The sequence below is a fragment of the Oncorhynchus tshawytscha genome, linkage group LG01, assembly GCF_018296145.1.
Source record: "Oncorhynchus tshawytscha isolate Ot180627B linkage group LG01, Otsh_v2.0, whole genome shotgun sequence".
NCBI lineage: Eukaryota > Metazoa > Chordata > Actinopteri > Salmoniformes > Salmonidae > Oncorhynchus > Oncorhynchus tshawytscha.
Window position 1 is genome coordinate 18328433 of NC_056429.1, and position 14430 is coordinate 18342862.

General features: G+C 43.7%; 1 protein-coding gene across 1 annotated transcript in view; it reads left to right on the forward strand.

The window, feature by feature from the left end:
* Nucleotides 1-14430, forward strand: part of LOC112260563 (protein unc-13 homolog A-like) — a 90930-nt gene extending 76500 nt beyond the window's left edge. The window contains exons 34-42 of the mRNA XM_042303935.1: nucleotides 46-195; nucleotides 1398-1521; nucleotides 3077-3082; nucleotides 5008-5064; nucleotides 5190-5270; nucleotides 6083-6230; nucleotides 11108-11200; nucleotides 11381-11540; nucleotides 11742-14430. Coding sequence (XP_042159869.1) covers nucleotides 46-195; nucleotides 1398-1521; nucleotides 3077-3082; nucleotides 5008-5064; nucleotides 5190-5270; nucleotides 6083-6230; nucleotides 11108-11200; nucleotides 11381-11540; nucleotides 11742-12024 — 1102 coding nt within the window. The 3' untranslated portion in view covers nucleotides 12025-14430. The remainder of the gene's footprint in view (nucleotides 1-45; nucleotides 196-1397; nucleotides 1522-3076; nucleotides 3083-5007; nucleotides 5065-5189; nucleotides 5271-6082; nucleotides 6231-11107; nucleotides 11201-11380; nucleotides 11541-11741) is intronic.

A 14430-nucleotide genomic window follows, 5' to 3' on the forward strand; every position in this document is an offset into this window, starting at 1 on the left:
TTGCGTCACTTTCTATGTCTCGTGTGTTTATGTGTGTGTGTGTAGTTTTCAGCCACAGATTGAAGACAATGTGAAGCAAATGGGAGACATCCTTGGCCAGGTGAAGGGGACCAACGTGGGAGCTAACAACTGCAGCAGTGTGGCCCAGGATGCTGACAAAGTTCTGGAGCCTATCATGGATTTCCTGGACAGCAAGTGAGAGAGAGTTGTCCTGTAATGTTGCTAATCCCTTTTTGGCTGTAGTCTCTATTTCTTTCTTTTCCAGTCTCTTTCAATCTTGCCGTCTTTTCCCCGCTCCCTATCCCTGTCGCTCTCTCTTTTAACACATCTTTCCATCTTGTTCTTTCTTTCCTTCTCTTTTTCTTCATCTCTTAATCTCTCTCTGTGTCTCCTCTGTCATCTCTCTCTCTTCTCTGTGTCTCCTCTGTCATCTCTCTCTCTTCTCTGTGTCTCCTCTGTCATCTCTCTCTCTTCTCTGTGTCTCCTCTGTCATCTCTCTCTCTTCTCTGTCATCTCTGTCATCTCTTAATCTCTCTCTGTGTCTCCTCTGTCATCTCTCTCTCTTCTCTGTGTCTCTTTCATCTCTCTCTCTTCTCTGTGTCTCCTCTGTCATCTCTCTCTCTTCTCTGTGTCTCCTCTGTCATCATCTCTCTCTCTTCTCTGTGTCTCCTCTGTCATCTCTCTCTCTTCTCTGTGTCTCCTCTGTCATCTCTCTCTCTTCTCTGTGTCTCCTCTGTCATCTCTCTCTCTCTCTGTGTCTCCTCTGTCATCTCTCTCTCTTCTCTGTGTCTCCTCTGTCATCTCTCTCTCTCTCTGTGTCTCTCTGTCATCTCTCTCTCTTCTCTGTGTCTCCTCTGTCATCTCATCTCTCTTCTCTGTGTCTCCTCTGTCATCTCTCTCTCTTCTCTGTGTCTCCTCTGTCATCTCTCTCTTCTCTGTGTCTCCTCTGTCATCCTCTGTGTCTCCTCTGTCATCTTCTCTTCTCTGTGTCTCCTCTGTCATCTCTCTCTCTCTGTGTTCTCTGTCATCTCTCTCTCTTCTCTGTGTTTGAACATCTCATTTCTTGTCAATCTCTTTCTGGTCTCCTCTGTCATCTGGACTCTCTCTTCTCTGTCTCCTCTGTCATCTTCTCTTCTCTGTCCTCATCTCCCTCCCTCTCTGTGTCTCCTCTTCATCCTTCCTTCCTTCCTTCTCTTCATCTCTCATCTTCCTTCCTTCCTTCATCTCTCCTTCCTTCCTTCACTTTCTTGTCAATTCCTTCCTTTGGACTCCCTTCTGTCTCATTATTTCCTTCCTTCCTTCCTTCCTTCCTTCCTTCCTTCCTTCCTTCCTTCCTTCCTTCCTTCCTTCCTTCCTTCCTTCCTTCCTTCCTCTACCTTCGCTCTGTCTCCTGTCAGCCTGACACTGTTTGCGAAGATCTGTGAAAAGACGGTGCTGAAACGTGTTCTGAAGGAGCTGTGGAAACTGGTGATGAACACTATGGAGAGGACCATCGTCCTGCCCCCTCTCACCGACCAGACGGTACGAACACACACCCCTCTGAGCATGCAAATATTCATGCACACATGCACGCAGTCACTCACACTCACATGCACGCAGTCACTCGCACTCACATGCACACAGTCACTCGCACTCACATGCACGCAGTCACTCGCACTCACATGCACGCAGTCACTCACACTCACATGCACACAGTCACTCACACTCACATGCCTGCAGTCACATACACTCAAAATGAACACAGTCACACTCACATGCCTGCAGTCACATACACTCACATGCCTGCAGTCACATACACTCAAAATGAACACAGTCACACTCACATGCCTGTAGTCACATACACTCACATGCACGCAGTCACACACACTCACATGCCTGTAGTCACACATTCTTTGATACACACACACAGCCCACACTACCAACTGCTACACAGGCACAAACCACTTCTCAGTATGGGATGAGAACCAACACAGATCAGAGTTATGCTTATTCAAGGGATTCATGCTCTGATATGTGGTATGTGAGGGAGATATATTTAAGCAATAAGGGCCGAGGAGGTGTGCTATATGGCCAATATACCACGACTAAGGGCTGCTTTTAAGCACGATGCAACGTGGAGTGCCTGGACACAGCCCTTAGCCATGGTATATTGGCCATAATGTCACAACCCCTGAGGTGCCTTATTGCTATTATAAATTGGTTGCCAACATACTGTAATTAGAGCAGTAAAAATACATGTTTTGTCATAACCGTGGTATATGGTCTGATATACCACAGCGGTCAGAAAATCAGCCTTCAGTGCTCGAACCACCCAGTTTATAATGAATATTTTATCTGTTCTGAGTATAGTATTTAGTACAACAAACTCTCCCACATACGCACAGTGAGCAGCCAGGACAGTCATTAGACAGGGAAGAAGTAGGGCTGAGATAGATGGCAGACATTTTGTCTACATTATAAGATGCTTACAAGTGACTGTATAATAATAGATCTGATTGGTGATTATTAAGTAATGATGGGCCTGATATGCCCCTCTCCCCAGCCCCCAGGCCACATACAAAAAGACCCCCAGTCTTTCATTCACTCCATAGATTTTGGTGAAACCCAAAAGTGGAAATGGGAAGGAGTGGACAATGTCATTCTAACCCTGTTCTCCAGGGTGGTGCTCCTAGTCACAAGCTAACATCTAAACTCAACTACTTCTAACTCAACAGTCACATTGATACAACTGTTGAGCCTTTCATGTTGGACAGCAGCCGGTATATTTATTTTGCTTTTGATATGTCTGTTGTCATTTTTGTTTGGTAACAAAAGAGCCTCACATCATTCTATAGTAGCATGGTTGCCCTGTATCTCTATCAGTTAGACCCACCTAGTGTGTGTTTGTCCCACAGGGGCAGAGACAGAGGGGGTGTTACAGTTACAGTCTCAGTACTGTAGGTCACTCTGTCCCTCTCTCCTATCCATTTGATATGTGTATTACTGCTGCTTGGAGGATTGATCTGGGGCTCCATGCAGCATCACTGACCCTCCTATCTGGTTATTACATCCTACTCCCACTGTTCTTCCTCCACAGATGATTGTAAGTACGGCACATCCTGCGTGTCATTGTGTCTGTCTGTCCCACAGTTGGTTAGTGAAGGGTGGTCAGTCCTCTGCTATATGTGGCTGCAAACTGTCCCCCCCTTTGTCCCCCACATCCTCACTCCTCCTATCTGTCTCTCTGTCTTCCACCTGCTCTGTTGTTCAAACTTTCAAAATACTACATGATTTCATGTGTTGTTCCATAGTTTTGATGTCTTCACTATTATTCTACAATGTATAAAATAGTACAAATAAAGAAAAACCCTTGAATGAGTAGGTGTGTCCAAACTGTTGACTGTTACTGTATGTCTGAGAACCCACTTCTGCTCTACAGCACAGAAACCCTCTCAATGCTTAAAATGTTGTTGTGTTTTCGCAATTGTATCGTCCCTAGTCTGTAACATCTGGATTGCTGTTTTTTTAACTTACTTTTCTAGAATAACTAGAATTTTTCTAACAACTTCTTCGGGATAGGGGGCAGCATTTTTACTTTTGGATAAATAGCGTGTCCAAATTCAACTTCCTGCTACTCATCCCCAGAATATAAGATATGCATATTATTAGTATATGTTATATGTTACTGTTTGAATCATGTCCGTGAGTATAACAGAACTTATGTAGCAGGCAAAACCCAGAGGACAAACCATTCAGATTTTTTTTTGAGGTCACTGTCTATTCAATTAGATTTCATTGGGAAACCAGATTTCTAAGGGACTTGTTTGCAGTTCCTACCGCTTCCACTGGATGTCACCAGTCTTTAGAAATTGGTTGAGGTTATTCCTTTGTGTAATGAAGAAGTACAGCCATATTGAATGAGTGTCACTTGAAGTGGACTCGAAAAGTAGAGTCAGTTTGTTGTCTTCCTGTATTGAACACAGATCATCCCGTCTTCAAATTGATTGATTATTAACGTTTAAAAATACCTAAAGTTGTATTACAAAAGTAGTTTGAAATGTTTTGACAAAATTTACAGGTAACTTTTGAGATATTTTGTAGTGACATTGCGCAAGTTGGAAGCTGTGTATTTCTGGATCAAACGCGCCAAATAAATTGACATTTTGGATTTGTATCGATGGAATTAATCGAATAAAAGGACCATTTGTGATGTTTATGGGACATATTGGAGTGCCAACAAAAGAAGCTCGTCAAAGGTAAGGCATGATTTATATTTTATTTCTGCGTTTTGTGTCGCGCCTGCAGGGTTGAAATATGCTGCTCTCTCTTTGTTTACGGTTGTGCTATCATCTTGTGCTTTCGCCGAAAAGCCTTTTTGAAATCTGACATGTTGGCTGGATTCACAACGAGTGTAGCTTTAATTTGGTATCTTGCATGTGTGATTTAATGAAAGTTTGATTTTTATAGTATGTTATTTGAATTTGGCGCTCTGCATTTTCCCTGGCTATTGGCCAAGTGGGACGCAAGCGTCCCGCCTACTCCAGAGAGGTTAAAAATATATATTTTTTCAAAGTTTGATCTCTCTGGTGGAGATGTTTCTGGCCGTCAGTGGCCAACGTCTTTATCTGAAGCTAGAATGGGCTCATTACCAAGACTGCTCAATGGTAAATGAGGAAAACATGACAATGACAATGATAAAACATAGACCTCTGGATTACATTATGTTGATCCATCGATTTTGATCTGTAGATTTAGCTGGATTACATTATCTGACTCATTAGAAATTAGGACTGATTGGCTTTGAACCATATCCATTAACCTAGCAGACGGACAGTTTGTGTGTGTGTGTGTAAAAGATAATGACTAGTATGACAGCTAGTATTTCTGAAAGTCCTGTAATGTGTTGAGGGAGTTTTGGAGTGTGAATGTGACAATTGTCCGTCTTTTGTGACATGACGTGACTGCTACCCTGCGTCGTGATCATAATGAAGTCCTCTTCCCTCTGTTTTTACCTCTGCTCACCTCTAGGGAACTCAGCTCATCTCCAACGCTGCCAAGCAGCTGGGACAGCTCTCCAAGATAAAGGTACCACACATCTTGTCTCGCGCCACATTAGTACTGTCTGCATTTAAGAGTTCTGTATTTAACACGATCTGCATTTAAGAGTTATTTCTTTGTGTTGTTAACCTGTCTATGTGTTTGTTTCTCAGGAGCACATGGGTCGTGAGGAGGCCAAAGCCCTGTCCCCTAAACAGTGTGCTGTGATAGAACTGGCCCTGGACACCATCAAGGTACAACCCAAAACTACTGTCTTTCTCCTGAACCTAAGCTACAGTCACACAAACATACACACACACACACACACACACACACACTTTGACCTGATTAACTATGACTTTTTAAAATATACATCATATTGTACTGTATTATTAATAGAGTGGTAATTTTAGGCCTTCGATTGAAGTCAGTAAAAGTGTTGGCTTTAGGCTAGTACAGTTAAACAACTCTAATCTAGATAAATGATTTTCAAGATGTATGAAAGACTAATTTTCCCAGCCATGTCCTGTCTAACTGTAGCAGACAGGTCTGTGATTCAGTTTGTGAAGGTTTCCTGTGTAGTGTGATTTAAGGCAGATTAAGCTGAGGTAAATGCGGCTTATTTGTAATGGTCATTTGAATAAGGGCTTGTCAGTGAGCCAATGGCAACTACTTCTCTGCCTGAGTATAGTATGCCTATGGAGTATGAAACCATAGTGTGCTAACATAGTTGTGTATCAGGAAACGTCAAGGTGTGGCTTTCAGAAAAATTAAGTAGTAGGATTGAAATGTCTGTATAATGTCTGAAATGTATCTGCATGTAATTTATTTCAAGGACATACGGGTGTGGGTCTTGTAGTGCACACTCAACACACTTCAGCCTAGTTTGGAAACAACTATATTCGGACTCTGTGTCCTCTCTCTCTCCCTCCCTCTTTCTCTCTCTCTCTCTCTCCCCGTCTCCCTCCTTCTCTCTCTTCCTCTTGCTTTCTCTCTCTTTCTCTCTCTCCCCCTCTCTCCCCCTCTCTTTCTCTCCCTCGTTCTCTCTCTCTCTGCCTTACTGTAGCAATACTTCCATGCTGGAGGGGTGGGTCTGAAAAAGACCTTCCTGGAGAAGAGTCCTGACCTGTTGTCTCTACACTACGCCCTGTCCCTCTACACCCAGGCCACAGACAAACTCATCAAGACCTTTGTTTCATCTCAGATCGCACAAGGTAGGGTGCCTCTCCAACCCCTCTTTCTCTCTATTGCTCTCTCTCTCAATCTCTTTCTGCCTCTTCTCACCTCACTCTCAAGTCTTCCATTTCTTTACTTCCTTCCTCTCTCCTCCACCTCCGTACCGTCAGTTTCTCTCTCACTGTGCTTAATGGACATCGAAGTGTGTAATATGGCCACTTACTGAGTGTAATATGATGCCATAGCTCCGTGTGTCCTTGTTTGCCTTCTGTGCTGTTATGTATCAGAGACATTCTCTAACATATCCTGTGTTGTGGTTACTCCAGAGTTTCCCAGAAACCCACTATTTTATTTCCTGTTAAATATTTCAGTGGTGTTGTAGAACCAACTGCTTTGGAGGGGTGCTTTCTCTCTGGGTTATAAAACATTTAATTCTCTATTCAGGCTCTGAACGCGTTATGTGATCAGACAGGTATTTGAGATTGAATTAACGAGAGATTCTGAACGAGAACGAGTGAGTCAGACAATGACTGGACAAAAGGAGTGTGTGTGAGTGGGTGGGTGTTCATCTCTGACTGACCGTTTGAAAGAGTATCTTATTTGAACCACAGGGTCAGTCTCCTGCATAGTTGGGGATTTCTGTTTTGCTTATTTTGTTTACCCCTCCTCCTTTTTGAACGATGGAGTGATGATGATGATGACAGGTGGATCAGTTTGTCTGGAAGGGCTCCCTGACATACCATACCCTCTGTTCCCCACACACACACGCACGCGCACGCACGCAAAGTGGCCAGTCATCCCTCCCCAGGGCAGGTCCCTCCAGCAGTGACAGGAGGTGACAGTTCCCCCTCCCTTCTCCCCTTCGGCAAAACACAGAATCGTAAAATCAGCAGTGGCGCTCTCTTTGTCAGGGTACAGTACCCGTCAAAAGTTTGGACACACCTATTCATTCAGGGGTTTGTCTTTATTTTTACTACTTTCTACATTGTAAAGTAATAATGAAGATGTCAAAATTATGAAATAACACATATGGAATCATACAGTAACCAAAAAAGTGTTAAACAAATCTAAATCTATTTTATTTTTGAGATTCTTGAAAGTAGCCACCCTTTGCCTTGATGACAGCTTTGCACACTCTTGGCATTCTCCCAACCAGCTTCATGAGGAATGCTTTTCCATCAGTCTTGAAGGAGTTCCCAGATATGCTGAGCACTTGTTGGCTGCTTTCCCTTCACTCTGCTGTCCTACTCATCCCAAACCATCTCAATTGGGTTGATGCAGCACTTGGTCACATAGCCCTTACACAGCCTGGAGGTGTGTTTTGGGTCATTGTCCTGTTGAAAAACAAATGATAGTCCCACTAAGTGCAAACCAGATGGGATGCCATATCGCTGCAGAATGCTGTGGTAGCATTCTAAATAAGAATACCTTGAATTCTAACTAAATCACTGACAGTGTCACCAGCAAAGCATCTCCACACCATAACACCTCCTCCCCCATGCTTCACGGTGGGAACCAAACATGCAGAGATCATCCTTTCACCTACTCTGCGTCTCACAAAGACACGGCAGTTGGAACCAAAAATCGCAAATTTGGGCTCATCAGACCAAAGGACAGATATCCACCGGTCTAATGTCCATTGCTCATGTTTCTTGGCCCAAGCATGTCTCTTCTTCTTATTGGAGTCCTTTAGTAGTGGTTTCTTTGCAGCATTTTGACCATGAAGGCTTGATTAACGCAGTCTCCTCTGAACAGTTGATGTTGAGATGTGTCTGTTATTTAAAATCTGTGAAGCATTTATTTGGGCTGGAATCTGAGGTGCAGTTACCTTGAATGAACTTATCCTCTGCAGCAGAGGTAACTCTGGGTCTTCCTTTCCTATGGCGGTCCTTATGAGAGCTCGTTTCATAATAGCACTTAATGGTTTTTGCGACTGCACTTGAAGAAACTGAAAGTTCTTGAAATGTTCTGGATTGACTGGCCTTCATGTCTTAAAGTAATGATGGACTGTCATTTGTCTTTGCTTATTTGAGCTGTTCTTGCCATAATATGGATTTGGTCTTTTACCAAATAGGGCTATCTTCTGAAAACCAACCCTTCCTTGTCACAACAGAACTGATTGGCTCAAATGCATTAAGAAAGAAAGAAATTCCACAGATTAACTTTTAACAAGGCACACCTGTTAATAGAAATGCATTCCAGGTGACTACCTAATGAAGCTGGTTGAGAGAATGCCAAAATTGTGCAAAGCTGTCAAGCTGGGTGGCTACTTTTAAGAATATAAAATATAAAATATATTTTGATTTGTTTAACACTTTTTTGGTTACTACATGATTCCATATGTGTTATTTCATTGTTTTGATGTCTTCACTATTATTCTACAATGTAAAAATAAAGAAAAACCCTTGAATGAGTGTGTGGGTCCACACTTTGGACTGGTAGTGTATATTAGAGCTGAGGGACTTTCTGGGGGTCTGATTTCACATCTCTTCCTCCTCAGAGATTTAGACACACACAGTTCTCCAATAAAGAAGTCCTCTAATTTGTACTGTATTGTGCAGCTGTTTAATTATAATCAGTTTAGCTTGCTTTTATTCAAAATAAAAGTTTTGTGCTGCACCCTCTGAGTGACTTGAGGACTGACAGTCCCATCATGCCCCTGGACAGAGAAAGAACTTGTTTGCCCTCCTATAGAACTCACCGGCACACTAACGTTTTTCAGTCACCACTGATTAAGACATAAATAATTACAAACTCACATTTTAGGGAAGGAAAGTCAGTCAACCGACCTACCTACAATTTCCACCATTATCTCTCCTCCCTCCCAGACAAACGATGTCCGTGCCTGACTGGAGCCCGCTACAGGGCCCTGCGTGTATCCCCCTAACGCTCACCACCCCCAGGCCTATCAGCATGGAACGAAGAACTCCTAGCTCTAGAGCCCAAACCCAGGCCCAAGGCTATCCTGTGTTGTGTGGAGAGGTACACACATTCCCTGGTCAAGTGCAGTTCAAATCCTGTTGGCTTTCTGGGCACAATTCCCCTTGTAGTCGCAAGATAACAAGCACTCTATAGACAGTTTTAGTTTTTTATTTCACCTTTATTTAACCAGGTAGGCCAGTTGAGAACAAGTTCTCATTTACAACTGCGACCTGGCCAAGATCAAGCAAAGCAGTGCGACAAAATCAAACAACACAGAGTTACACATAAACAAACGTACAGTCAATAACACAATAGAAAAAATATATGTACAGTGTGTGCAAATGTAGAAGAGTAGGGAGGTAAGTCAATAAATAGGCCATAGAGGCCGAAATAATTACAATTTAGCATTAATACTGGAGTGATAGATGTGCAGATGATGATGTGCAAGTAGAGATACTGGGGTGAAAAAGAGCAAGAGGGTAAGTAATATGGGGGATGAGGTAGTTGGGTGGGCTATTTACAGATGGGCTGTGTACAGGTACAGTGACTGGTAAGCTGCTCTGACAGCTGATGCTTAAAGTTAGAGAGGGAGATATAAGACTTAAACTTCAGAGATTTTTGACATTTGTTCCAGTCATTGGCAGCAGAGAACTGGAAGGAAAGGCTGCCAAAGTAAGTGTTGGCTTTGGGGATGACCAGTTAAATATACCTGCTGATGCGCGTGCTACGGGTGGGTGTTGCTACGGTGACCAGTGAGCTGAGATAAGGCGAGGCATTTACCTAGCATAGACTTATAGATGACCTGGAGCCAGTGGGTTTTGCGACGAATATGTAGCGAGGGCCAGCCAACGAGAGCGTACAGGTCGCAGTGGTGGGTAGTATATGGGGTTTTAGTAACAAAACAGATGGCACTGTGATAGACTTACATCCAATTTGCTGAGTAGAGTGTTGGGGGCGATTTTGTAAATGACATTGCCGAAGTCAAGGATCGGTAGGATAGTCAGTTTTACGAGGGTATGTTTGGCAGCATGAGTTTTTATTTTATTTACCTTTATTTAACTAGATAAGTCAGTCAAGAACAAATTCTTATTTTCAATGACGGCCTAAGGAACAGTGGGTTAACTGCCTGTTCAGGGGCAGAACGACAGATTTGTACCTTGTCAGCTCGGGGATTCGAACTTGTAACCTTCCGGTTACCCTGCTGCCCCAGCACGCTACGCTGTGTGAAGGAGGCTTTGTTGTGAAATAGGTTTACAGTCTAACCAGACACCTAGGTATTTGTAGTTGTCCACATATTCTACGTCAGAACCATCCAGAGTAGACATGTATGCACTCTGCCTCAGTATAAATGTGACTGGGCTGCTGGACTGCTCCCACAGCAAGGTCCCTCTTAGTTGCCATGCTTGCTCTGTGTAAAGGGTTCGGCAAGGATCCAGTCAGATGGACAAGCCCATTCCATCTCAGCATGTTACTTGCCTACTCTGCTCTGCCCTGCAGCAGTAGAGGAGGCCTGTGAAAACCCTCTCCTCTCTCACTACCAGTCTCCTCTGACCTGCCTCCCACTACCATCACCGCTGCATCCTAACTGAAAGGCTCATACCCCCTGGGGCTGGGCAGGCAGAGTCACAGGGCAGCTATGAGTGGTTACATGAAATTATCCAAAGAACTTTAATAACATCAGATGCTTCTCATATTTAGTTTGCCTGGAACTGTTAACTGAAAAGTTCTTTACAACCCCAAACCACCCCTGCATTCTCTGATTGTCCCCTCATACAAGCCTATTTCTCTCACGCCATATGAAATATGTTGTTTTTTCACCCTCAGACAGTTACATCTGCCAGACTTAAGCATGCAGCCTATCATGACTGTATTGTACAGAGGGAGTATGGGCTGAAGGGAAGATATTCTGGCTATAGTGTTGGCCTGCCTACAGCAGTGAAAGAGGCCCCACTCTGGGCCACAAAGGAGTAACTTGTGCCCCTGTCCCTGTCAGGCTCTGGTGTGGAAGACGCCGTGGGAGAGGTGTCTATCCACGTGGAGATCTTCACCCACCCCAACACTGGAGAGCACAAGGTCACCGTCAAAGGTCAGTGTCCAGTCAATTCTGTCAGATCTTTCATTTTACCATGTCTTAAAAATTGTTGTCAGAAGGTTACTCATATCACAGAAAATGTCTGTTTGGCTTTGTTGGATGGGGTGTGTTAAAACCTTGTTGATAAATTACCTCCCGTATCTATTTATTTTGTCCTCTCCCTCTCTGTCTCAGTGGTGGCAGCCAATGACCTGAGGTGGCAGACCACAGGGGTGTTCCGTCCCTTCGTTGAGATCTACATCATTGGTCCTCATCTAGCTGACAAGAAGAGGAAGTACGCCACCAAATCCAAGAACAACAGCTACGCCCCCAAATACAGCGAAACGTTCACATAGTGAGTACTACAGTCTGGCCTCAGTGGTACAAAGCATCTTGCGATTTTGGTGGCATCTTATTGGAAGTGACCATGTTGAATATTAAAGAGGGAATCCTGTCAGTTTTTCATCTATTTACCTGATCACACTTCTACATTCCAAAGTGGTGGAATCCGTGTCATTGACTCTAAGCTGTGAGTCTCTGTCTTCTCTCCTTGCAGCGCCCTCAGTAACGAGGTGGGCACAGAGTGTTACGAGCTGCAGGTGTGTGTGAAGGACTACTGCTTCGCCCGGGAGGACCGTACCGTGGGCATAGCCGTAATGCAGTTGAAGGACATGTCTTCTAGGGGCAGCGTAGCGTGCTGGCTCCCCCTGGGGAAGAGGGTCCACATGGACGAGACGGGCCTCACCGTCCTCCGCATCCTGTCCCAGCGCAACAACGACGACGTGGCAAAGGAGTTTGTCAAACTCAAGTCAGATCAGCGCTCTCCCGAGGAGGGCTGAGGATGAGAAGTCTTTATTCGCTCAGCGCCATCTACAGGCTAGGAAGTCCTTATGCGGACTGACTGCAAGCCAAACTACTGCCCTGATTTTTGAGTGTTGGTGAAGCACAGAGAAACAGTTCTTTACTATAGTACTGTTCATACATCTTATTGAAGAGGACATGTGATACCTTCTACAGGCATTTTCCTGGTTGTCTTGAAAGCACCAATATCTTTATTATGAATATAATGAATCATGTAATTTTGCATACATATATTCATAAACACAACAAACTCACAAAACAGACCAACTTACTACAACACATTCACACAAAGAGAGTTTAAAGGGATAGTTTGGGATTTTATCTACTTTCCCAGAGTCAGATGAACTCGTGGATACCATTTGTATGTCTCTGTGTCCAGTATGAAGGCAACTAGAGGTAGTTTCGCGAGCCAGTGCTAAATAGCTTAGCACCAAGACTTGAATTCCTCGTGTGGAATTAGTCGAGGAGACAGCGCGAAGATTTCACGTCTTTGTGCTAACCTAGCGCTAACACTAGTTAGAAGTGGCTTGCGAAATTACCTCTAACTTCCTTCATACGGGACGCAGAGACATAATGGTATCCGCTAGTTCATCTGACTCTTACGAAGTAGATGAAGGGCTGCATTGCCAAAATCCTGAACTATCCCTTGATAGAGTATATTGTCTTCCTTTATCTCTCCCTCTCTCCATTTCTCATAGCATGGGTCATGTCTATTTGTGACCTTCCAATCACACATTTGAACTAGATTCTGCCAATATTGACTAGTTCCATGCATAGGTATCTAAATGGTCCTGGAGATCAAGATCTTGTAGCCTTGACCTCTCGTCTATTACTTACTGTATATTACCTGCCCTTTCACTTCCTTTATCTAGACTAGTGCCAAAGAATCAATAAATAACATTATGTCAAGTCAAGCCCCAAGCACAAGTTAACAGGACCAACTGTGTACAGCAGACCATCAGGCTTTTAGGCCTCATCCATTCCAAAGAGTAAGGTTTACACAGACTGGTTTATGATAGTATTTCTATGTGTTTTGGACCTTTCTTAATTCCCCTGTGGAGTTTTCTATAGGAGAGCAGGCTGGACTAAATATAGATTGAAATGTTTATATATATTATATAGAGATATTATCAGTCAATTTATGATATATTTAAAGACCTATATGAAGACTTTGAACTTGAAAGAGTGTCCCTGTTTGTGTCGCAGTTTATAAGTCTGTTTGTCTACCCTGTTACAGAGCACACTGCCTGAAACCCTCAAATGCCTTGTCCTGTAAAACCTGTTGTCTGTCTTCAGTACAAAGTGTGAGCAACCTGATGAAGACAAGCCTCGGAGCACTGTGATTCATCAGTGTGTGTGTGTGTGTGTTTGAGAGAAAGAAATGAGTGAGTGTGTGTATATACTGTTTATGTGTGTCATATTACACCAGTGACATAATGTAGACACCAGTGTTCCCTGCTTGTGTAAGTGTGTTAATCACAGAAAGCCATTGAGAGGAGAGAACACGATACAGTGGAAGAATGCGTATTCTATAGTATATTTTGTTTCTTTGAGAATTTCCTAAGTGTCTTTGACTTCGGGGAATGAAAGTAAAGCAATTTTGGGAAGGTTTATTGATCGTAAAACATCACGTGTGTGAACAGATCTCCATTCGTTTGCCTTGGAAAACAGCCACCTCCTCTCTCTCCTTCAACCTCTCTGATCGATATGTGTCAGTGTGGAGGAGAGCATTTAGAGACTAAATACAGATACGTTTCTTACCGCTTGCGTTGCCATAGCAACCTCTTGTCAAATGATGATGTCAGGCCACACGTGACCCCCACAGTCTCTTTCTTCCCCTCTGCTGGGGCAGGCACACATAACGTAGACATGACCACATTTACCTAAAATGGCCTCTTACCAGGCTGTCTGGTCCTAGTTTTGTGCACACGGGGTCTGTTCACAAGGGCTATAGTACCAGTCCTGCCCACTCCAGTGAGACTTTGCTATAGATAGTGACTGAGATCGCTTTGTGGGAACAGGACCAGTGTCTAGGGCTGTGTATGTGAACACTTGCAGTCTTTTGTTCATGGCGCTCACATTTAGAAGCAGCACATGGAAGGCTATTCAGCACAGGGAACCCTTGGAGGTGTAGTAGCTCATATTGACCATGCTGTATCTAGTGCCATTCCAGGACCTCCACCTGAATCCTTTATTATTGATGAATCTGCCTGGAGGAGGTTGAGGCTGCAGAAGAGGAATGTATGTATTCCTGTGATGTCATGATTGGCTTATATTATGACTGTGATTGTAATGACAGGTCTCTCTGATCTCCCCCTCCTCTTCCCTCTACAGCCCACTGTACTGCCTTATCTTACCTCTACAGCCCACTGTACTGCCTCCTC